The sequence below is a fragment of the Gallinula chloropus genome, assembly GCF_964237585.1.
Source record: "Gallinula chloropus genome assembly, chromosome: 4".
NCBI classification, from domain to species: domain Eukaryota; kingdom Metazoa; phylum Chordata; class Aves; order Gruiformes; family Rallidae; genus Gallinula; species Gallinula chloropus.
This window is the reverse complement of record NC_140088.1, coordinates 65,300,125-65,324,514: the sequence shown is the minus strand read 5'-3', so window position 1 is coordinate 65,324,514 and position 24,390 is coordinate 65,300,125. Positions and strand designations below refer to the sequence as shown.

The 24,390-nt window shown below is 41.4% G+C and overlaps 1 protein-coding gene across 1 annotated transcript in view; it reads left to right on the top strand.

Moving 5' to 3' along the window:
* Positions 1–308: 308 nt before the first annotated feature.
* The window catches only part of FAM13A (family with sequence similarity 13 member A), a gene marked incomplete at its 5' end in the record, with an annotated part of 124,806 nt that continues 100,724 nt past the window's right edge, over positions 309–24,390 (top strand). The window contains 5 exons of the mRNA XM_084262637.1: positions 309–335; positions 2,962–3,151; positions 5,854–6,063; positions 14,328–14,508; positions 23,461–23,620. Coding sequence (XP_084118763.1) covers positions 309–335; positions 2,962–3,151; positions 5,854–6,063; positions 14,328–14,508; positions 23,461–23,620 — 768 coding nt within the window. The remainder of the gene's footprint in view (positions 336–2,961; positions 3,152–5,853; positions 6,064–14,327; positions 14,509–23,460; positions 23,621–24,390) is intronic.

Below are 24,390 nucleotides of genomic sequence, written 5' to 3'. Positions count from 1 at the left end.
GCGCCAGCGGCTGGCTGCCTGGCCTAGTGTCGCGGGGTTGGATGGGGGGGGATTCGCCCGAGGCGGCGATGGGGCCTGCCCCTCGCCCGTCTTGACCCGCGGAGCCCTCGTAAGGGTGAGCCCTTTCCGCCGAGTTTTCTCGACGGCTCCCGCGGGAGGGGCAGGGGGCAGGCCCGCTCCCCCCTCGGGGGCGGGCCGGGCCGGCAGGGCGGGCGGCACCCTGGAGTCGGGCCTCTCGCCTTGAGGGGGCCGTCGGGCCCAGCGAAGGCGGGCGGTTAGGGTGGGCTGCGGGAGCTGGCTGAGCCGCCATGGGGGCCGGGGCGCTGGCCATACGCGTGAGTAGGGGCTGGGCTGGTAGGCCTAGGGAGTGACTGCGGCCGGGCCGTGGGGTGCGGGGGGCGGCTGGCTGCTGCCTTCCTCCCGCCCTCCGCCGGGGTCCTTTGCGGGGCGGGGGGTGGGGGGAAGAGGGGCCGGCCTGGGCCCGGTGCCTTCTCCTCTCGGCATCTTCAGCTCCTTTGGGAAAAGTGAAGACTACTAAAAGCGATTCCCGGGGATTGTCTTTTATATATATATATATATACTTTTATACTTTTTTTTTTTAGCTAGTTAACAATAGCACCGCATCGTTACTTGTGTGAAAGTTGATGACTGAGCTGAAAAAGTTTGTTCCTGTGGCATATAAATAGTTTTTCTTAACTCCAGTCCTGTTGCCTGGGCAGCTCTTTGTGATGGCATTGAGCAGGGATTCTGAAGTTGCTTTTTCCAGTCTCGGTGATCAGTAAGGGTTGCTTTAGTATTTGGACAAGTTTGCCCTGTATGAAGCCAAATCTTCAATTTATTCGATCATATAATGTGATACTCCTTGTTATGGAGCTGTTTGAGGGGGTGATTTCATTTTGATTTGGGTTAGATGTATATTTTGGGTAACTGCACAGTGTTTTGTTTGTAGCTAGTGCATCCTTTCCAGATCCTGAAATGAGCTCAAAAATTTCCTCTCCTGTTCCCATGGACATGAAAAATGTCTCTTGGTTCTCGTACAAATTTACATCATGAGTTTCCCCAAGTAAATCCAGCTCTGTGACTCAAGTTTTCAAATGCTGAAATGGAAACAGGCTGGAAACCTGTAACCAAGCAGGGCTGTGGGGCTAATTGGAGACCTTAATTGGAAAAGCTCTCTGAGCATTGCAGCTGCTGAGAAACTGCTCAAAGGATTTTTGCTGTCTTCTGAATTTAACCCAGGATATGTGATTTTTTTGCCTTGATGCGTGTCTGCCTGGAGTGAAAATCTTACGTTTTTCATGGGAACATCTCCTTTTAAAAGAGATGTGATATTTTAATAAGTCAAATTTTATTTCAAATGCCGATGTATGTACTGTTTATTGTAAATGTTTGTTAAGGGGGTTTTATTTCTATGTTGCGTTTCTTTTTCACAAATAACAAATTGTATTTATGACACTTATGCAAGCAACGTCTTTTGTGAAGATCAGCTAAGTGTTGTGTAGCACCTGGGACTGTAGAACACACGTGTTCCAAATAGCTGTGTTGGATGGGGAAAAAAAACAGTAAACTGAGTGAAATGAACTGCCAGATCACTTTATAAGTGAAGGAAGGATGGGTGTGCTCCATATCAGCACTAATGCAGATGTTCTTGTTGTTTACAGATTGCACTAAAAGTATCATCTCACAAATTAAGAGATTTCAAGGTTTTTTTTTTTTTAATAAATGATGTATACCTTACTAAAATCTGTCTCAGTGCAAGTCAAGTGCTAAGACCTAGGCAAGAGTCTGAGTGCTTCTTTGTGTTACTATGCTATATTGTATGTGTAAGATTTCTACAACCTGTAGATTTATGTAAATCACAGTAGAAATAAGTGCATTTTTAAGCATCACACTAGTGGTGGACTTTTTAAACCAATAGATTGAATTCCATGGTAGCAGTGACCCCCAATTCCTTCTGTGTGATGTCAGAAACATGAGAAAACTCGTAAACAGAAAAAAAAAAAATCTTTTTTTTAGGTTTGTTGTGTTGTACTGTGCATGTCTATATTAGTGAGATAATGCTTAGGTATGTATGGGATTCACAGCTGTGGTGGGCAATGGCGCTGCTCCTCTGCCACGAGCTGTCTTTCCAAATGTGCAATACTGTATGCCTATATTTCTGCCTATTATTAAACCTATAAATTAATCCTATATTATGTTATTCCCTCTGGTCTTATTTGCTTTGTTCCCATGTTTTCTCTGTCACTGCAACTCAAAACTTGTGAGAATTTTGTGCCTCCAGAAGAACCTATGGGAAGTATGCAATTCAGGGTTTATTGTGGAGTGGTTTGTTCCACCCTCCTTATTACCTGTGATTAGATTACATAGTCCCTTTCTAACCTTAAAACCTCAGTAATTAAATTTCAGATTTGGCAGATACTACGCATAATAAAAATCTTTCATAAGTATCCATCTCACATAACAGTGGCCACAGTTGATCTCTAGAGAATATCTAGAGCATCTGGAAGAAGGGTCCAGTGAACCTTCCCCAGAATACTCTCCCAGACTCTTGACAGGCAGCCTGGAGACCACCTGAGCCAATGGTGGTGTACTGGGATTTTTTGTGTTCCTGTTTGTCCAGGTGCTTTTGTAACCCATGTGAACTGCACGAGTTGCACCAGCAGTCTCCTGCGATTCCCAATTACTTGTTACTGTAGTAACAAGCTCACGTACAAAAGCGTGTCTTTCTTCCCTATCCTAACTGCAGGCTACTTACACTCTTTTCCTGTTAGTTACCCTTCTAGTTTTTTCTCTGATCACTTTTATTTTCCTATTTCACAGAGATTTTCCTCTGCATTAAAAGGAGGTAAGACTAAAACCTTATTTTGGACTCCAGAAGCCAGTTTTGATGTATGTGCTTATCTATGCAACCTTCTGCAGCAAGTGTGACTAATGCATTTTTTTTTCCTCTGCTCCTTTAAGCAAAGCAAATCAGCTGTGAGATTGAAGGAGGACATGAAAAAGATAGCTGCGCTCCCACTGAACAAGCAGAGGGACACAACCTGTCAAAAGGTGTTTGGTGTGAGTCTTCTGGAGCTCCAGCAGCAGGGCCTGAGCAAGAATGGCATCCCAATAGTTGTGTGGAATATAGTTGAGTACCTCACCCAGCATGGTAAGCTTAGTGGAATCACTTGTGCTTAGTAGTACTCTTTATGTCAAATTCTTCAAAGAGAGGGATGCATCTTCTCAGTAAGGTTGTGGCACTAACCACAGGCAAAGAACATTGCTGTATGTGGCTTGCTTTTTTTTTTACTGCTTTGATGCTGAACTCTTCAATAGGATGTTTCTAAAGGTAAAACACGGTGTTACGAAGCAGCGTGCTCTCATAAAGCAGCTGTTCAGTTTATAAATTGAATGTATTTAATTTAAGGTTTGCGAAATTTTCTAGTTGCAAAGCATTTGTCTTTAACACTTTGTGACGGTGAGAAGACATAATTACCTCTGTAGAAATTTCACGTGCACACACACCCCATCAGATAACATTACTGAATAAGCACACATGTTCTTACACGCTTTCAGATTCCAGTTACTATTAATCCCCTCAAGGAAGTAGGTGTCCAATTCTTAGCTTCTCTTTGCATTCATTTAATGGGACTTTAGTTCCTGTCATTGAAATGCATCTATTTGCAGAAATCTAGAGCACTGTTGTTCCACAGATGTACCCTATGGCAGTTGTTCAGCAATGGAAAAGATTTTGTGGAGGTAATTTCATCTTGTAGGAAGCTGCATGTGGGCTTACCCTAAGGTTTTTCTTTTAGCTAGTCAGCACTGATAATCCAATTGTAGAGCCTTAGATTCCACGTCTATATCTAACCCTTAGGAGCTGATAGATGCAAACGTGACTTGAAAGTGAGCTTGGATTAAGGTACAATGCAAATTTAAAATATGATCCTACCTTTTCACAGCAGCGTCTTGCTTGATCTACTTCAGCTTGCCTTAAAGTGGTTTACTGGAACACTGAAAGAACAGGGATGGGAAAAGTTTTGCATTGTGTAGGTTTAATCAAAACCAGAAGCTGACAAACACTCTTGACTACAAGTTGTGGGCTGTGCTCTGTGTTTCATAAAAAGGATCTGAGTCCCACATGACTGTTTTCCAAATGCGAACTAAACAAGCCAAGTCTTCCACAGCTAGACTTCTGAATGCCAAGGTGATTACCCAGCCTCACTAAAGATACAAACCATTCTCTTTCTCAAAAGAGCAAGCAAGATCTCAAAGATGCCATCTTACATGGGAAGCTGTTAAAAAGGAAGCCCTGTGCTTGCCTAAGGTTTGTTTCCTGAATTAATGGTGAAGTTAATGGTGAAGAAATTTTTAAGAGCCCCAGCTATGAATTCAAACTATTTGGAGGTAATGTTCTGTGAATCAACTCCTGTTCTGCAAAGATGATCTAATAGATGCTGTAGGGGCAGACCATTTCAGAGGAACTGACTACTAATTTGAAAAAGCTGAGCTGTTGGGCAGCTGCATCCTTGAACTAATTTTGCATTAACCTGCCTATTTCCAAATTTATAGGTGAAGCCAAGTTTTCCTGTGCTGAGTTTAGTAGCATCTGCTTACTATTACCAGGATGTTCTAGCCTCTCTTTGTTTCCATAAATGAGGGCAAAGGAAGTTTTATCTGCATGAGGACAGTGTCCTTTGCTCACTTGGTGCTGCAGAAATGGGATGTGGTATTTTCTACTGCCCCCAAGGTGGCAGTACAGCATGTCATGTAAGCGTGTTTTGTTGTCAGTACAGGAATACGAGATCTGTAAGCTTCAGTGCTTGCCCATTTCTTTTCCCCCTTGCTAGGTCAGTTTGTCTTCTGGCCCAATAAAAGAGATTATTTCTGTCTACAAACTCTCCTGCATCAGTATTGATTTCTTGGACTGGAAGTGTTCTGTCAGAGTGCTGTTTAGCGATGCCTGCTTTGAGCTGATGAAAACCATACATGTCTTAATCCTTTCAGGGTTATGTTTCTGAAGAAGAATAAGCAGGTCTGTAGACACATTATTAGAAAAAGCAGAAATTTTGTGGTGAAAGTGTTCTAGAGAAAGATTAATTTACTGAGTTCAGTTTTAGGCAATTTACTGAAGGCTATGAATCTCAGCATATGCCTAGAAAGTGATGTTTGATACACTGTGATTCATCTGGCTTCTTCCATGGAAACCTCCTCCTTTCTGCATCTCCTTCACTGGGTATGGGGCGTCTGCCCTGAAGTGATCAAAACCTTTGCTTTTTCATTGCAAAATACTTCAAGCTTTGTGCTGTCCAAAATATACAGTTGCTCACTGAGATTTTTCTGCTGCAGTAAATTTGCAGTGCTCATTATGGGGTTGCTGCTGCAGTCAGCTTGCATGCAGCTGGTTTTGCTTCACGGTGGTCAGAGGTGGGAACGGTTACCCTGATATGTGAAGCTGGAAATAGCCATGTGTGTGAATGTGGCAGAGTCCCACTGGAGGTAACAGGCTACTTGCAAAAATGAAACACGGGAATTGTTCTGTAGAACCAGGATGCTTTTCTGTTGAAATACACCAGAGTAAAATGCAGCTGTCTCCACTGATTTCTGTATGTTGTGGGGTTACAGCAATGGCACTGAGTTTTGTGGGTTCTCAAAATGTATCCCAGGTCTCCAGGCTTGGTCACTAGTATTTGTTGATCATAATCCAGTGACTTGACTAGGGTAGATTTCTGGGAGGAAAACAGTAATTATTTTTATTAAAGAACTGTGGTGTAGTAATTGCCCTCCTTTCGTGTTTCTACAAATGTGTTGTAGAAATATCACAGGGATGTCTTCCTTCAGATGAATCTCATATGCAGTATATAATTACAGGTATGACGCAGGAAGGCCTCTTCAGGGTAAACGGCAGCATGAAAACGGTAGAACAGTTGCGCCTGCAATACGAGCGTGGAGAAGAAGTGGAACTCGTTAAAGATGGTGATGTGTATGCAGCAGCCAGTCTGTTGAAATTATTTTTGAGAGAGTTACCAGATGGGATTATTACCTCTGCCTTACATCCCAGATTCATTCAGCTTTACCAGGGTAAGTGATAGGTAAATCTCCATCCTTCAATATGCTTGCTTTCTATATAACTGGTTGTGCAGTGAGCATAACCAATACTCTCTTGTTTTTTTTTTTTCCTTAGCTTATCTACTTTGTTCTGCATTGCCTTTGACTTTAGCTCTCACCTGCTCCCAGAGTGCTCACAGATTTTGACTAAAATCGCAATTGTGTTTCCTCCTGTATGCTTGGTAAAACCTGGACTATCTGTGACTTTCTAATCCAGTTATATTTGCTGATGTATATCAGTAGAAACAATTAGCTGGTGTCTTTGAGCAAACTTGTAGACAATAGCTGCAGTCTCTTTAGGACACAGATTTGCTTCTGTGTTGCTAGAGTGATTTCTGGCAACTTCGTTCTAATGGACTCTGAACAGTTACAACTTCATCTGCTAATCAAATTGAATATCCATTGGGCCCAAAGTGTTTGTTATCTAAATTTCTACTTCTTGCTAAATAACGTGATTGCCCATCAAAAAATGTCCCAGTTTGCAAGTAACAGCAGGCTTCACCATTTATTTTCTATCCTAGCAACCTGGAAAGCCTCTTTTCTCTCATATGCTTCAAGTGTCAGGTCAAGCATAAGAAGGAACATCCCTTCTACTTTGGAAATTTGAAACTTGCACAATTGGCAGATAATTTCTCAATCTAATTCATATGTAGCAGACAGTCTGTGTTGTTACTAGTGGATTAGATGGTGACTGGCCCCGTTCCTTGACTGTGTGGGCCAGTAGCAGTTCCTTTCTCTCGCTGCAGGTGGTCAATGCTCCCCTTGCTGTCTTCCAAAGGAGCTACAAGATGAGTGGGTAAATGTTATGAGAGTTGTGCTCTTCACAGTGAAGCAGCTGCATGTGATGCATGATGCAGAGGAGTGTGGGCTATCCCATAGGTCCCCAGTGCAAGAGGGTGCAAAATTGTCATGCTCTTGTCCTAAGGTGTCCCTTCCGCTTTTCTTGCCTGCAGTGGAGATGAAGTTTAGCCATTGCTTGGAGGAGGTAGAACATGACTGTGTCTTTTCTTTCTTTCCTGTTTGGGGGTGTTACAGACCGAAGGTACACTGGAGAAGAGTTCTATGCCTTCCTTTGAGTACAGGTATTTCATCTGTAATCAGGTTGTATGTGGGTTGTGTAAAATACCTTCCTCACTTAGTAAAGTTTTTAGGGTTCAGAACATACTGTGTAGGAAGGTGCAGTTGTTTTAGAAGGTCCCTTTTTTTGTGGTGATAGCTATTCTTTCTCTACAGTCTTCTAGATTTCACCAGGTCTGACTCATATGTGTAATTATGTTCTTTCTCATAAATCACCATTTAAGTGGAAATGTTGTTTAAGTTACACCTTCGCTGTTCTACATCCCTGTCCCCACAAAGGTCGTATTGATGTATTGCATCAGGAACTACATTGTGAACAGTGCTGTTTCTGGAAAGTTTAATTTGTTTTTGCTTCACACAGGAAATGCAAAATCACCCCAGTGCTTTCTGTGAAAACAAGATAGATATCCTTACTGAGTAGATCTATCCACCAAGCTTTCTGCTTTCAAAAAGCAGTTACTGGTGTAACTTATGAACCCAGTTCTGCAAAAGTCAACCCAACTGTGATGTGTCTTTGCAGCTAAGTATGCCTGTATTGCACCATAAGCTCCAGTTATAGGCCTATTATAATTTTGATTGGGGAAAAAAATTGTATTTGATGATTGCCAGATTGGTTGTTACAGCAAAGGGAAGGCTTTTGTAAAGTCTTCTTCAAATGGAGGGGCTTTTCATGCCCTGGAAAATAACACATAAATGAGTTGCTATGAGAGGCACTCACGACTTTCATCGGGTTCAGATTAGTTTAAGTGGTAGATGGGCCTTTGTTTACAGTTAAATGATCAACCAGCTATGCAGGATTGGAGGAGTTATCTATTCACTTATCAAAGTGTGTACAAGGGTATTCGTTGCAAAATGGTACCAAGAGGGTGCATGTCTGGGTGTCCTTTGTGTAAACTATGAAGAAAGTGGGTTAAGTTGTTCGAGCCAACAGGTTATTAAAAAAGAACTTTGAATCTGCATCCCCTTTGCTGCGTGTCTACAGTGAAGGCAATTGCAAGCTCCCTAATAACCTCTAGATTACCTCCTGTTGAAACTTTGCATGGAAAATGTTTTTTTGGAATTATGTTAGAGTTCCTTTGGAGTTTTTTCAGGGATTGGTATCAGTGGTTTTTTAAGTTAATTGAGATCTTGGCCGAAGAGTACTTTACATCCTATAAAAATTGTTAGGGAGTTATTCCTCTAGTTATAAAGAGATGGACTGAACATTACAAATTTTACTTGTAGCTGTAACCCTTCTTAATTCTGGGTATCGCCTTTGTTGCCAAACCAAAGAGTAAATAATCTGTTCTTTTATGACCAAGAGAGAACCTGACCCATGGGTAGTTCAGGAAGTCAGCACTGGTTTGGCATGCTGTCTGCTGCCTGTGTAATGTTGTGTGAAATGGAGCTCTGCACGCTGCCCCTGAATCCTGATGCACTGCTGTTTATATAAATATTCAGCATAATGCCAAGACTATTCAGTTCCAGAAAACATCACGTAGTGTACCCTAAAGGCTGTTTGGTGTGTCCTGACGTTCTCTCTTTGCCCTTGGAGAAGGGCAGTGGGAGCTGAGAAGGCCTGCTCTCTATAAAGGTTGTTGATCAGAGATGTGTGTAGTGAGTGCAGGCCAGTGACATGCTGATAGTGATCTTTGTGTTGGCCAGTCTCCTCAGAGTGCCTGACATACAAAGGCTGCTCCTTGCAGGGTGTCCTGGGGTAAAAAATGTCCATCACAATCTCCTTTGCAGCTGAGGCTTCACTGCACAGCAGAGCTGTGCCTGCCTGTGCAAAACAGACTGTGCTTATGGAGCAGTGACAGTTTCTTCAGAAGCCTCAGCTGGAAGAAAACAGCTGCTCCGTGCTTGGGTTGCTTATTCCTTCAGGCTTTCGATTCCTTATCTCATATGTTGTGATCACTGACTCTTAAGACAGTTCCTAGTATGCACAAATGTATGCACAGCTCTTACCCCTTTCACAGGTCACTTGCTTTCAGCAAGACAGGTCGCTATTGTACTTTTCCTTTTTTATCATACAGAAAGCTTTTCCCTTATGTGAATTTCCTTATTGTCATTGCATTCTGTCCTTCCGATGGGGAGTACAGTGAAATGTGGCCTACTGTCTTCCTTTGGTACTCAGTCTAATTAAGTTGAGTGATATTTGATCACTCTGGCTTCTTGTCACTGCTCCATCCTAGAGAATTTATACCTTTCAGTGGGCTGCAGCTAGATCTAAGTTCTCTCTCACATACCTCTTCCCGCTCAGAGCCTGGCATAGCTGGCAAGTTTTGTCTGGCACCCATGAACAGCCCTGCTAGTTTTGGGGACAGGGATGGGAGGTGGTGGAAGGGAAGGAGCAGCTCCCTTTTGGATCAGTGGGTCACTTTAGGAAATATTTAATAGCCAGGAGCTGGTTGAGTTACATGAACAAGCAGAACCAAATGTATAGATTGTGTTGGGGATTTTAGAGATCAAATTTCAACCTGAACAGTGACTGTGAAAATGAATAAATGAGTGTGAAAATGAGTAGATGGGAGCTGACCCTTTAACCATGGTAGCTGCAGCAGAGTAGCAAAGCAGATTCACTAGGTGTCTGTAGTTCTCCAGGCTATTGTGACGTGGTTTTAACCTTTTACTTTGGCTTTTATTGTCAGGACTGGTTCCAAACTAGAGAAATTTCTGGCTTCCACTTGCAGAAGATGTTTGTTTTGCAGTAAAAACACTTGGAACTGGATTTCTTATGGAGATGGTGATGCTTGGCAGAGCTGTAAAAGAAGTGAGAGTGCTCTGCTCCCAATATGTTGGAATGAAGCATAAATACAGGTCTGAAAAGTGTCTTGATGCAGATCGAGGGGTCTCGAGTTGTGATGACAACCTTACGATAAGGACTTCCAGCCTTTCTGCTACTGATGGCAACAAGACACAGTTTATTTTTTTATTACTTTTATTTTTTTATCCTCTGAGGCAGTATTGTATCTGAAGCAGATTGCTTCTTGGCAGAGAGAGACAGAGTCCCACTTCCCATAAATTGTGGAGGTGGAAAAAAAATGCTTTGATTGCTCCAACAGCCCAGTTGGTGCGGTGGTACTGCAATGTACAACTTGTGTGCTGAAGATTAACTTCCTGGGGCACGTTGATAGCTACAGACAGATGCAAGCTTTTCTGTCTGCACTCCAAGCTGGGAGTATGCAAGGCAGTTGAAAGCTATGCAGACCTGATGATGTGACATTGAGTCTTAGACTCTTCCTCACCTCACAGCAGAGATGATTAGTTGGAGGATGGTACCGTGCTGATACAGTTCCAGTACTTCCAGGATGGAGTTGTTTGGGGTCAGACCATTTTACACGAGCAGAGCAGTTGCACACACCTGCCTGCAGGCACCTGTACTTTAGTGATGTTCAGGCAGCACGCTGTGCAGGGAAAAGAAGTAGCATGAAGAGGGATGAATTGGGGAATTAGATCGTGTCTGTAGCATGTCAAAGAAACTCAATATGTTCAGAAATAGTATGAACCATTGGAAAATATGTCCCTCTTGTTGTGATCTGTGGGTGTATACTGAAATTAAATGAGACTGAAAACACCCTTGCAAATGTGTCTGTGCCTCCTACACTGTTGAGGCTCCTGTTTCTAGTTGATTAACATTTTTAGAGAGTCTGCCTGTCCATTTCAGTTGTCTCCTTGACTCATCCCTGAGCAGTGAGCTCCCAGCTCAGTTCAAGGAGCCACACTGCCCTTGCTGGTTTCTTTGGTTCTCTGCCTGTCATGTCATGTTCTGTGTTGTCCTGCTACTCAGCCCAGATACGTGGCCTGAAGGCTGCTGGTTTTGTTCCTTTCCTCAGCCCGGAAACCTCCATCTCATCCCTGGATTCAAGCCCTTCCTAGCTGGGCTCCTCTTGCAGACCTCTGCTGGTGTGCCCTCTGATTCACATGGCTTCTGGCAGGCTCCCAAAGTAAAAAAAAAAAAAAAAAAGGCTTTGACTCTGCCTTGAAGGTGTCTTCCCCTGAGCCTTTGTTCTTTTGCTCATTTCTCCTCTTTGCTGTACTGGGCAAAATTCTCAGAAGACCTTCATGTACTGTTAGTAGTTGGACATATCTGGAAATACAGCTTGAATATAGGTTCCTAAACTGCCTTTGGGAGTTTGGCAGTCTGCTGTTTCTGTTACTGACAAGCTCATTTGTCTTGTCTCAGGATGCTGCAGAGACCGAAGCATATGTTAGCTTCATGCCACCCTCTTTAATCCGAGGGAATAAGAAAGGCTGCAGGTGTTGGTTGACTTCCACAGGACAGCCTGTACATTACAAAATTAGGCATGTACATAAGCAGAGGGCTTTGGTACACTTGATGCTTCCCTGCTGCATGGTGGCATAAACAGCTCTGGTGCTCTAATATTTCTCTGATGGTCAGTACCAGCTGAGTAAACCTGAGTGATTGACCTTGGAGCAAACTGAAAAAATTGTCTAGCAGGTGGGCAACAGGAAGAGGAATGCTCTCAGAAATTGGTTGTTGTAATTCCAGACTATTTTTGCTTTTTAAGATGAAAAGCTGATTTATTTGAAATAATAATGGTCATGGATAGCAGTTGTATACTTGTCCTGGAATATTGTGTGTGTGTGTCACTCTAAATTAATCACAAATTGTAATAGTAATTTTTAAAAATAAACTAAAATCCATTAAATAAGTGTCAGGAGCAGGAGAATTTCCAAATTAGTTTTGATTTTTTGGGGGTTGTATTGGGAGAAAGGCTTGAGTTCTTTCTTCTGCTTTTTCACTGGTAAAGTAGGAGGGAGAGGAAAGCCACATTTTGTTTTTCCCATTCCCTAAAGAAGGAATTTCATGACTCAGTAAATGGGGTTTGCGGCCTTATGTTGTTCAGTGTCTCTGTGTCCTTCAATTAGGGTAATTTCTCAAGATCTCATGATCTGATCTGTCTCTGTTCTTGAAAGTACAGACAGGAACAAAGGATTGGCTGTGCCCAGTGATAAGCATCTCTGATGTTGATCCGCACCGCATAATATATCATGGTTAATGATCAGGGACATCCTGCCCACCAAGTAAAACTGATGCCACGAGGCCAAAAGCTTGCTTTGTTGTCAGAGTGCAAACCTGTGTTCAGAATGCTTCTTGGAGGTTATTAGCATCTTGCTAGTTTGGAAAGGATGGAAAATCCTTCAGTAGAAGGAAAAGTACCTGTCAATCTAAAGCCTCAGCAGGAGGCTTAGGGAGGCAATTAGTTCTCAAGGGCATTCCCTAATTAGGCAGTGGGGTGATGGTGATGGAAGAGGTGTGTTTTTTCTGAGGTATAGCTTTAGCTTTCCTTACCATAACTGCAAGCAATTTATAGTAAAAAACACAGTGTGCTAGTATTTTTGCTATCTAAAGAGAAATATGTTAGGAGGTGAATTCTAATGTTCTGACTGTGTGGAAATTAGTTGGTTTGGTTTTATTTATGTTTCATGTAAAGATAATTAGTAATTGAGTCGGAGACTGTCCAGTCTGCTTTGATCAGTGCAACTATAATTAAATTATAAATTGTTATTATATTTAGTATAGCTCAAAAGTATGCTGAAATTTTGTTGCAGAAACAAAAATTATAAATCTGATCTTTTTTACTGTTTCCAGGCTGATTCATAGTGGCAGAGTCATGATTGTTTTTATTCTGTGTTGCTAAGGATCATAACAGCTACAGAATGAAAAGATACCTTGTTACCCTAAGCACAGAGGGTGTCTGTATTCCCATGGTAAGCCAGCAGCTACTTTGGGACAAGGCAATCTGTTTCAGAGAACACAGAGGGTTAGCATGTGGCATCAAGTCACTTTGGCTTTGTGCAATAAAGACATCCTCCCAACCACTAGCATTGCTTTTAAACCTTGAAGTACATCTCTAAGGAAAAACAATTGCTTTGCAACAGTCTTACAACATTATCAACCTATAAGGTTGATAGAAGTGCATAGCTGCCCTCCAGCTAATGGACACTGTTTATAATTAGATCAGTGAGGAAAACCTTTAGGCCTTGTGATCTTCTGTCTGAAAATACTGTTGAAAAAAGCCTCAAGAACTCTGCATATGTGAGAGTTTCAGCAAAATTTCATTTTGGCAAAGAGTAGAAATGAGCATTTCCAAGCATGAAGGCATACTGTTTTGGCATAAAGAGAATTGTTTTCAAAACTTTGTTTTTGTTAGCATGTAAACACAAGATTTTGGTGGGTACACATAAATTTTTTGAAAGTGTGTTTGGGGTGGAGGAGGGAAGCAAAGAATTTTGCAGATTTTGAGTTCAATTCCAGAAGCAGAACACAAATAAGTAGAAGTTGTATGTGAAGCTAAGCCTGTGTTCACTGTCTGGGTCTATATAAACACAGCATCTGCAAAGTTCATGTGATATTTGCCTTGAAGACAACAAAAAAAAACCCTTCAAAAATCTGCTTGATAGAAAGATGACCTTAATCTTACTTTGGTATTACTCCCCTCGGTGTGGGAAACCTTTATCCTTACTTAATTTCTGGAAGATTTTACAGTATAACAAGGCTACTCTCTAACATTAGGCCAATTTTTGGCTCATTATGGAGCATAGCACAGCCCTGAACAGTCTCTTTTTCTGTGAGCATTACTCCTCACCAAAGACTTAGTACAGAGTTGTCACTGACAAAAGATTCGAAGTGGAGCATTTTATAAAATGTACCTACACAAAGTACTATAGTACTGTTGTTCTAATACCACCTGCACTTCAGGAGCCTGATGGTTTTATTGCTCTCACTTCCCTATTTTCTTTTCATGAGAGGGAAAATTAAAAGAGTATGAGATGGGTTTTTGGAAGTAGCAACAATACCCAGAAGAAGCATGGAAGCAGGAGTTCTGGTAGAATTGGAGCTAAAGCAGACATAGCTATGTACTGGAGTGGAGTAAACATGCTCCAGTGCTGTTAGCTATGACCACTGCTGATTCTGCTCAGGAAAACAGTTACAGCGGGATGGTGAATGTGAAAGCATAGTAGTGGCCAAGGTGAACCTCAGAAAAACGTGTAGATTTCTTGAGAAAGATTGAGGGGTTTGAAGGATTCTCTGTCTCTGAACAGAAACAAGGCGAAATTTTAGATCCCATTGCTTGCTCAGTCAGGTAAGCAAATTGGCAGCAATGTAGAAAACCATATGTGTGGGGTTTTTTTTCTTCTCTTGTTTTTCCTAGATGCTAGAAACGACGTGCAGAAGGAAAGTAACTTGAAGGAACTCCTTAAAGAACTGCCTGATGCTCATTACTGCCTGCTGAAGTATCTATGCCAGTTCCTGATAAAGGTGGCTGAACATCATGTAGAGAACAGGATGAACCTTTGCAATCTTGCCACTGTATTTGGACCAAACTGCTTTCAGTAAGTTGGGGTTTTCACTTTTCCCTATGTGTTGATGGAGAGTGTATTGGAGCAGATGGCCAGAAATGTAGCTCAGAACCCAAATTTGTCAGGGTGATGAAACAGAGGCAATGACTGGGTCTTTGTGATAAACTTCAGTGCTTAACGTTTGAGCTGAAGTGGGAGTTGAGTTGCTCTCCCATCTCCTCTTGTTATTTTGCTGAAGAGTTGGTTGGGTTTCTATTGCTGTGTTAACAGCAGAATGAGAGTACAACAACGAAAGGCCTTCAGACTATGAAAATGCAAGGAGGTGTGTGCTGAAACAGCTTTCTTCCTTTGCCATCAGATAATATGAATGTCCCTCTGCAGAGAGCTGTGAGGAAGGGTTACCTGGGGGAATAGGACTCCTGTTCAGCATCCAGGTGCTGCATTATTTTTAGAGATAGATACTGCATACTCCCTGAAGATTTGTCCATGGGATCTGGTGTCTGCCCTCAAGATGCTGATAATTCTGGGCTCTTTATCCTTCTAGTATATTCAAAACCTGGTTTGAGGTTATGAACTTCCAATGGGCTCTTGAAACTTCTCACTTGTTTTACTATTTTTTTCGTTGTGCCCAGATTCTTGGTGTTCCTAGTGAAGACAACACACTGTACGTGCTAGTGGGGCTTGCAGCAGTAGTGAGAAGAGTTATGTCCAGGTGCAAGAACATACTTGAGAGAATATTTCTTTTGAGTCACTGTGGTGCAGCACACTGTTAGCATCTTCACCCTGATCTTGTCTGTAACATACCTGCTGGCTGGCATCCAAGATCTAGGACACGGGTGAGACGTAGGGAGTCTTGTTCAGATATCAGTCTTGAAAGATGAGCGATGTCAGTGAAAAGAGACAAGTGGGTTCTTTGTAGCAAATGTCAGATTTGTATTGGTCCCTTTAAAATTTCATTCTGGAATAATACTGAGTTGCCTAGTGAGACTCTGTCCCTAAGCTTCCTCTGTAGCCAGCTGAGAGAAGTAGACCTCTTTAAATAGAGAAAATACTACAAGGAACTGAATTTCTGTATTGAGGCAGTTCCATATACCTAAACTAGATGCTGCCTGCTCCCTTTCTAAAGGGGCTTATCTCTTTCATTAATAGGACAAGCAGATGCAGAGATGCGACACTTAAACCAGAGCTTGTCCTTGTGACTACAGTGCTGCATCTTCTTAAGATTGTCTTTCTCTCCAAAAGAAGGAAAACTATAAAGGCAGCAGTATGTGCAGGAGCACAGTGGAAGTACAATACTGTAAGTTTCTGACTAAGAAAAGCCAAAGGATTTTTAAAGATTACATTTGCATGGTCAGCTTGGTTACTTCTGTATAAATGTATTAGTGGAGTTTAAATTAGAATAATCTGAGTCCAATGGCTAATTCTCTTATGATTCAAACTCCCAAGTGGCTGCTAGAATAATGTTTAATTTACTCATCACTTGGCTCGGCAAAGTTATTCGCCTTGCATGCTTTTGGGTGTAGAATGCAGAGCTGCAGTTTGGAATTGCAATTGCATTCTGAAGACTAAACTAAAGCATACTTCTTAAAAGCTGTGTAGTTATTGCCTCAACTGATCTCTGCTCCTATGATAACATAGAAAAGACATAATTTTTATAATGTATAGGGCCTGTGTGTAAGAGGGGCAGAGTCACATCACTCCTGTGCAGAACGCTGCGAAAGGCAGGGTTCACTGGAGATGAAGCACAAGGGCTCCTGTGGCTGTATATGACCGCGGCCAGCGCTGATGTTGTGACACACATTGAAATAAATGCTCGTGTAGCAAATGAAGCAATGAAAGCAAGACTTGACACCTAACAAACTGCTAATGTGTTTTTTTGAAGGCTCAAATATGTCAGAGTTTTTATTTAAATTAAGCTTCACCATCTGGCAGTTCAGCAGTGTGTTTTATTAGACCGTGAACTTTTCAAGGCAGTTCAGGATTGCTGTCCAGACACAAAGATTGGGAGCAGCAGTTCAAATACCCTTTTCTCATGTGTTAATACATGCAGTCTTAAATTGCTGAAACTGTGACCATCTGTATTAACCAGGATCTGAAAGGAGGAGGAAAAAACTTGCAGCACTGAACTTCAGGCATTGGGCTTAGCCAGCTGGTTGGCCAAGCAGCCAGAGAGATATCCTCAGAATGCAATTCAGAGCTTCGGAGTAAGGCTGTGTGAAGCTTGCTTGGCAGGGACTGTCTTAACTACTAGCTACAGGCAGCCCCTAGAGAGAGTAGCTGCAGAAATATGTGTCAGCAGGTGGTTGAAGCGAACACTCCTGTCGCCTTGTGGTGTTTGTTCAGAGCCGGGCTGTTTCTCTGGGACTAAGAAAGAAGGCTTAGTGTCCAGTTTGTGAGCGATTACACTGCTGAAGTGGGAAGATCTGAGATCTTTCTGTCAGAAGTTTGCACTCATGTCTTAAAATCAGCACTGGAGTCTGTAGTTAATGCAGTGTCAGAGAAGATAAAGCCCATCTGCTGATAGTGAAGGATTGCTTTCTATGAGGTATTTTTAGTGACACTTTACTATTTAAACATATTTAAACTTCATAACTGAGGCTGTTCAACAATTGAATAAATCTTACTGTTGGGCCACTTCCAGACATTGAGTCTTCATTTTAATTCTCTTCATCTCATGCTATTTCTCTAAGTCACGTTCGCAGTAATTTCATCTCATCTCCTAAACTTTCACCCCTTATTGCTTTTATCTTATCTGGTGCTTCCTCTGCTTCCTTGCTTGCTGTTTGTAAAACTGCACTGGTGCTTTTCCAATGAAAGGTTATCTTGTGCTCTCTATATAATGAAGTGTGTTGTGGGATACAGGAAAATGTAAAGGGCAAGGTTAAACAATTCAAAAAAGGAAAATATGATAGTTTGAGATTTAGTGCACTATTTCTTTTCCAACTTGGATTGTTCACATTTATTATGATGGAAGCCAAAGGTCAAGTATATGGAGAAATAGAGCCTTTGAGGAACAATGAGCATGAAGGTATAGGAACATAAATAGTTGTCTTTTCTGGCACTGGTCTAATCTGTGTGGAGTACTAACACATGCAGGGTGGTTACTCTTGGAGGAAGTTGTTGTCCATTGACCTGAATTTCAGCTCCTTTGGAGCCGTAGCCTTAGCTGTGGCCTGCTGTGTGTAGCTGCTTGGCCCTTGCAGCTTGTGCTGAAGGAGAAGATGAGCTGGGTTTTCTCTCCTTTCTGCTCTCTTGGAGCTGGGTATCAGAGGGTCAGCTGCACTTTCCTGTCTTTGGGTTGGGATGGTAAGAGATGTGAGCTCTACCAGTTAGAGTAAGCAGAGGATCCGTTTGCACCCTTTTTTGCAGCCCTCTCACAAAGGATGATCTGTGCGTGGCCTCTATCATTCAAGTCCTCACTAGCCTGTGTTTCATTTCAACAGAGATTAAACATTTTGTGAGGGATTCCTCCAGCTCCTCAAAAATGTCTGGCAAATGCAGGTATCTGGGGCTTTTTTTTGTGTGTGTTTTGTTTTGGTTGGAAAATTCTATGAAAACACAGCTCAAATAGAATAAAAAAGTGTTTTGAGGAGCCTCTGTTTAGAAATATTTCGAGATGATTTGTAAGTGGGTGTTAGGTTATGTACTACCCTTTGTTTCCCTTTGTGTAGGCTGCATGTTCAAAGATGCCTGCTATCACTGCTGTTTTCCAATGAAAAATGGAGCTTTTGCTGAGCAAAAGACTTTTGCATATAAATGAAGCTAGTCAGTAAAGTCTTTGTGGCAGCATCACTCTAAGCATGTTGTATTACCTGCATTTTGCATTATGCACCTGCTGCAGGTGGTATAGGCAGAGGTGGAATTACTGAGTTGACTTTGGTTCCTAAATCCGATGAAAATAATCTGGAACAGATTTTGAGAGGTAGGCAGTTAGATGCCTCACAGGATTCTCCAGTGCCTCAGAAGCTGGAATGTTTCTGTTAAAATCTACGTAGTGACATATGTCAGAGTGTTTGCTCCTGTCTGGTGAGACATGTCTGTAAATGGTGCAGAGCGTGTAAGTGACTTGTACACTCTGACATGAACACCTACCTCAGGTTCATGTTGCTGTGTCTGTAGCTACCTGTTAGCCTCTGATCTTGCAGCAGAGTCTGCAGACATGAATGTGTGCCTGTTATCAGGTGCACGAGTTTGTGGTCCAGTGTAAGACCCATCACTTTCATAAGCTGAAGCGCAGGGCTAAATTGTAGCTGTGAGGTCCCATCTGCAGTAGACACACTAATGTCTGCCTAGCAGAACTGGAAGCCATCAGAGCAGAGTGACTGAAGTTGTAACCTCTTGAGATCACTGCAGCTCTGCTCTCCATACCTCCAGCCATGCTTGTTGCAGGGCTCATGGGTATCTGAGGTATTTTGCAAGAACTGGAGAAACAAAAAAACCTGTATAATGTTCCCTGTTATCTGAGCCCAACCATTTGTTTTGGGGCATCCTCCAGGAGAATGGTGAGGTGACTTTGTTGTGCTCCTCTACAAAAGGTACTGCACAAACAGCAAAAGCAGCAGTCAGAGAGGACAGTGCATATAGCCCTCGGTGGTGTGTAAATTAGGATTGTGGTGCTGTCCTTCCATGTAAGCTACGTCTGCGTAAGCTGCTTAAGGAAATGGTAATGTGAATTCTTCATCTCAAACAGGGTGGGTCAAACACCATTGGGAATTCATAATGAGATGTACTGTTTCACATGGAAATTGCTGGTTCTCAGTTGTGACAGGGAGCTGTCAGCAGTTGCTGCCCAGGGAAATCAGTTCGGTGATCTCAGACCAGCTCATTACAGGCAGATGACTACATCTCAAGCCCTGGCCCTCATTTCCTCTTGAAGCAAGTTTCTCAGGTGTGATGGGTGGTGACAGAGTCTTGTTACTGCACCACTCACAGTAGGGTCTGGAGATTCACTCTCTCATAAGCCCACTCTGCATTTAGCCTGTTACAGCTTGTTTACAGGGACCCTGAGGTAAATTCATTTAACTAATGTATGTAATGTAATTAATTCATTCACAGTGAGTTAATCTGACCTCAGGTCACCTGAGTTCTCAGTAAATTGACGCAGTGCTTTGATGTGGTTTAACCCATTTGAGACTAGCTTTCGTGATCATCCCCAGGGAAGCAGACATGCTCTTTGCTTTAAGTCATCTGGAAGAACCAGGAGAACAAGTGAGCACTGGACTGTGCAGACATGAGTGCTGTGGAGCTGTAGTAGATGGGCCAGGCATGCTGGTAAGGCTAATGCAGAAGTGTGAGATACTGCTGGGTGTCATATTTTGAAATGAAGGGCTAGCAGCTTGATCTTATTCCCAACCAGTGTTTGAACTTTGAGAACTACTGCTTTTTTCTAGTTTAAAGTGGCTTCATCAGTAATATCAGTCTTTAACATCCTTTAAAATGTATGGTAGTAATGGCACCTTTGCCCTTGGCCCTGCTGGACTGAATCAGGTACTGTTAACAGTGCTGGCACCTCATTTAGACAAGCCACATCTTTCCCAAAAACGTTGATGCAGAGCTGCTGTGCTTTGCACACTGATCAATCTAATCATCTCCCTGGGAAGGGCAGGGTGTCTGATGAATCTAAGGGGGAATGCTAGAGAATTTGCTTCTGTTGCTGCCCACGCCCTGTTCATGATTTTGCAGGCTACTGGGAAAACACAGTGGGAGTTTTCCATCTTGAATCTCTCTGATAGAACTGAACCCATCAATATTTTTTCTTCTAGAAATGACCACAGAAACTACAAGTTTATGTCTCCCTTCTAGAAAATGTGTTTCTGGTAGTGAAACTGATGCTCTGGTGCTGCTGGTGCAGTAGTTTATACATGCTTGGCTATAATGGGATCAAGTGCTGATGTTGAGGATTTTGTAACTGAAGGAAGATGTGTTTAACTCTTAAAGCAACAATTATAGTGTGCAATTAACATGCAAATTAGACATAGAAGAATGATGACTATGAACACAGATTTACTGTAATGTTCTAATAAGCTCTTCGTAAAAGATTATGAAAAAATTCCAAGGAGTAGTGTGTGGATCATGAAAGTGGTAGTGTGAGGGAATGCTTTATCATAAGACTGTTTTTTTCTACTGACTTGGAGTGAAATTTGTAGATATTATGACTTTTCAGAGTAAGATAAACTGAAGTAAGATATTCTTTTTTTACACACATTTTCAGAAGAGTCTAGTCAGACTGGTGTGGCAACAGATGGGTTTTAATTTGTATAAATATGCAGCGTGATACGTGTTCATAATCTAAATTTCCTATATATGCTGAGCCGAAGATTTATTGCAAGGAAAAGGTCACCATGGATAGCTCAAATAATGTAATAGTCCTTGGTGCAATGGAGGTTTAATAACAGCTATTAAAGGAAAAACTAAATTAGAAACTTTGTAAAATATGCCTGGTTAAGTGGCAGAGAGATGGCGTTGAATTAAGTATGTTACACTGCCATTAAAATGCAACAATCCATGATGCTCTGCTTGGTTACATTCAGAGAGGAGTGATTAAAAAAAAATCGTGCCTTGAGCTTTGGCCTTGTGTTCTGCATACACGTCTCACCATACACATCATACACAGAGCTGCGCAGTATAATATATTGGACTTTTCATAAATTTGATTTAATAAAGTTTAACAGAAATCTGAGGAAGGGAGGCAAGAAAGTCATGGAATTGTGCAGAAGCTGAATACTGTTTATGTGCTTTGTGGAAACTTTATAGGCTGGGCTGTTTTTCAACCAGAGTTTTTTTGGTGTTGGCTGTTGCCAGTTGGGAAGTGTTGGCTGCTGTAGTTCCCAGCAGATGTGGTTTAAATCAAGATTCTGCTCTAAACTTCATGGAAGTTGTCTGGAGTCTTTATTTTAACTTGAACTTGCTGCAGCACATATTCAGCCCTAGGGAGGAGGTTCATAGGAGTGACAGGCTTGTTTAAGTGGTACCCTGATTTGGAGAGATACATCAGGAAGGTAACAGGATTTGCCTGAAGTAGCAAGCAGGCTCTGCACCATGCCAACTTATTTAGCCAATATCATTTAGCATGGGAAGATGAGCTTTCTTAAGTCAGTATGATTGCATAGGTCTATTGCATAATTATACTTGCTTTTATTCAGGCCAGATACTGTCTTTTAGTGAATACCTGACATTCTTTAAAGTGAATTGGCCCAAGGATGCATGTACATCCATTAATAGAAGTTGTCCCATTTTTTTCTTTCTTTAGTGTGAAGCCAGGTTCCACACTAATGAAATTAACAGATTGATTCAAGGCAGCAAAGACTGACCCATTTTACAGTTGGCAGCGTTATGTGATGCAAAATAATCCAGTTCCTTTAAACTTCAGGCCCTGTAACTCTAGCATGGATTGAATATTGAAGTGACAGCCATAAAGATTGTCCTCTGGAGTTTGCAAAGATGTGTTCTGCTGCAGTGTGATTCTCTCCCTTTTAGTATGTAGATAGACTACAGAAAACAAAATATTGAGAAGGACCAATGGCAACACCTACAAGAAGGTGGTTTTTTATGTCAATTTTTGAAATGCACATCTAGCCCTAATAAATGACAGTTACAGGTTTACAGTAGAAAGTTATGTGTAAATTTTAATTTGCTGAATATAACAAACAATGGTTTACTTTAAAGTTACAACCCTGTAAAATAGGTCAGATGGTATTTATTTCATTTTTAGAGGGTTGTGTGTGTTTTTTCCTTTCATACAATCACTAGTTGTCCTCAGCCAAAAAATACTTTAAACTTTTTCTGTTTCTGGTTTTCTCTCCCCTGCTTCTTCCTTTTAAATCTTTACTGTATTTTCTTGTACCTCCTGTTCTGCAGTCTCTGACATCTTTTAAGATCTTTAGAAAATTCTCATCCATGCAGCCACTTTGTTGAGAGTGGGTCTGCTGGAAATGCTTTACAATGGCAAACAATTGGGGAAGTATTTTAAATGCTGTAGAAACTTTTTCAGAGATCTTACATTACTTTGCATTAAAACAGAATTTAAGTCAATTTTGGGCACCCAAGTCCAACAAAACATGCAGAAAGGCTACTTTACAGCAAATGATCGTTACGTGCTTCAATTAATGGTGTGCTCTGTTGTGATTAGATGTAGTTTTTAACTCATGACAGGGTTGTCTGAAATACAAGGAAGGCATAAACTGCAATACAACACTTCTTTCAAATCAGTATCTTGCCTTTTCTTCTGTGTGTGCCTTTAAGGTCTGGGGTAAGCAATTCCTGACTGCACAGAGGCCTTTTTCAAGAAGGCTAGAAGTTGCTCTTCTGCAGCCAAGTACTTGGTTATTCTTTCAGAAAGTAGAGGTTAGAAACCTCTTTTTATATTAATCTTTTGGGCTGTTTTGCATGAGGCAGCCTCCATACCTGTTTTGGAGAGCCCTGTTAAGTTACGAGCCTACCTTCAATAGAAATAGCAGCTTCAAAAATCAGGTTAAGAAAGAAATGTGTACAGCATGGGGTCACCTGAAACTGCAAAGATCTTGCTTAACTTTTAGTGTCCTGCTCAGCATGTGTTTTTTCTTAATTTTTTGACTGATCCTTCTTGTATATCTTTAAGGTAATCACAAACTACTTTTGGGAGAAATATGAGTCTTCTCATTAACAGTTCAGAGCATGTAAATGTCTCATGCTGTCTGTGTTATAGTTATGAACCCAACTTTGCTAAATATTGGTGCAATCATTTGGTAGTTGTCTTAGAACTCTACCTAAATTGTGTGGAGTAGATAGTTTGACCAATACGAATGGTATTTAATGTTGGAAAGTAAAACTGCAAGCAAACCATGGCAGTTGTTACCACCACAGATACAGCCTTCCTTTCCAAAACAGAGTTTCCTGTGCTTGCTAGCCAGCATGTATCCACCACTGAAATGTCACAGAGACTCTGTGCAGGAACTTTGGTATATTGAGTACCTGTAACGCTTTGCTTTGTGTTCTGTCCAATTTTAGTGTGCCCTCTGGATTTGAAGGTATAAAAGAACAGGAGATCTGCAACAAGATAATGACAAAAATGCTGGAAAATTACAATACCTTGTTTGAATTAGATGGTTTGAAGAAGGATGAAGAAAAGCCTGTATGTGAAGAGCTAGCAAGAATTATTTTGGTAAAAGTGAGTACATCTAATATTTCATTTTCTCATAACAAATTCAGGCTTCGATTCAGAAATCTTTTAGGCAAGTGGGAGGCAGGCACTGCTGTAATAATGTTCTGTGTTATTGACTGGCATACACTTTAAAAATTGATTCTGCTGATAGGCTAATTTTCATTACCAGTCTTGAAATTGATTCTGTTAAACATCTTTATTAGCTACTCAGTCTTGTTTATACAGGAAATATATCTGCTAAAAATGAAATGTTTTCAGATGATGAGGCAGAATAATTTGAAGAAGCATGCAAGTTTTCTGACACGATGATCACTTAAGTTGTACATCAGTGATGATGAAATGTCATACTATAGGATAGTACGTGGTCTCTAGCCTTTGCCACTATGAGGTCTGCAGTCTCAAACACATACCTGAATTTAAAAATCACTGATTAAGAGCAGCTATTTCTGCATTCACTTGAAAACAGCATTAAAAAGCAGTTATCATTTGAAGAAAGTACATTGGAGCTGTTAAATAAGTGATATAACTAAAGTATAATATCTTTGGGAGTAGAGGGCATGTGTGCAGTGTCAGAGGATTCTGAACTTCGGAAGAATTTGACAAATGTTAGGACAGCCAAAAGTGTCTTGTTCTGGCTTGTGCTGTCTCTACTAAAAGAAGCAACCTGAAGTCTGTGCAGGAAATGGTTGTGAGGATGGTTTGTAATCGCCTTCTTTCCTTTTGCGTGTTAGCTGTGCAGATAACAACTCCCTTCCAAAGTGTGAGTTCTTGAATTT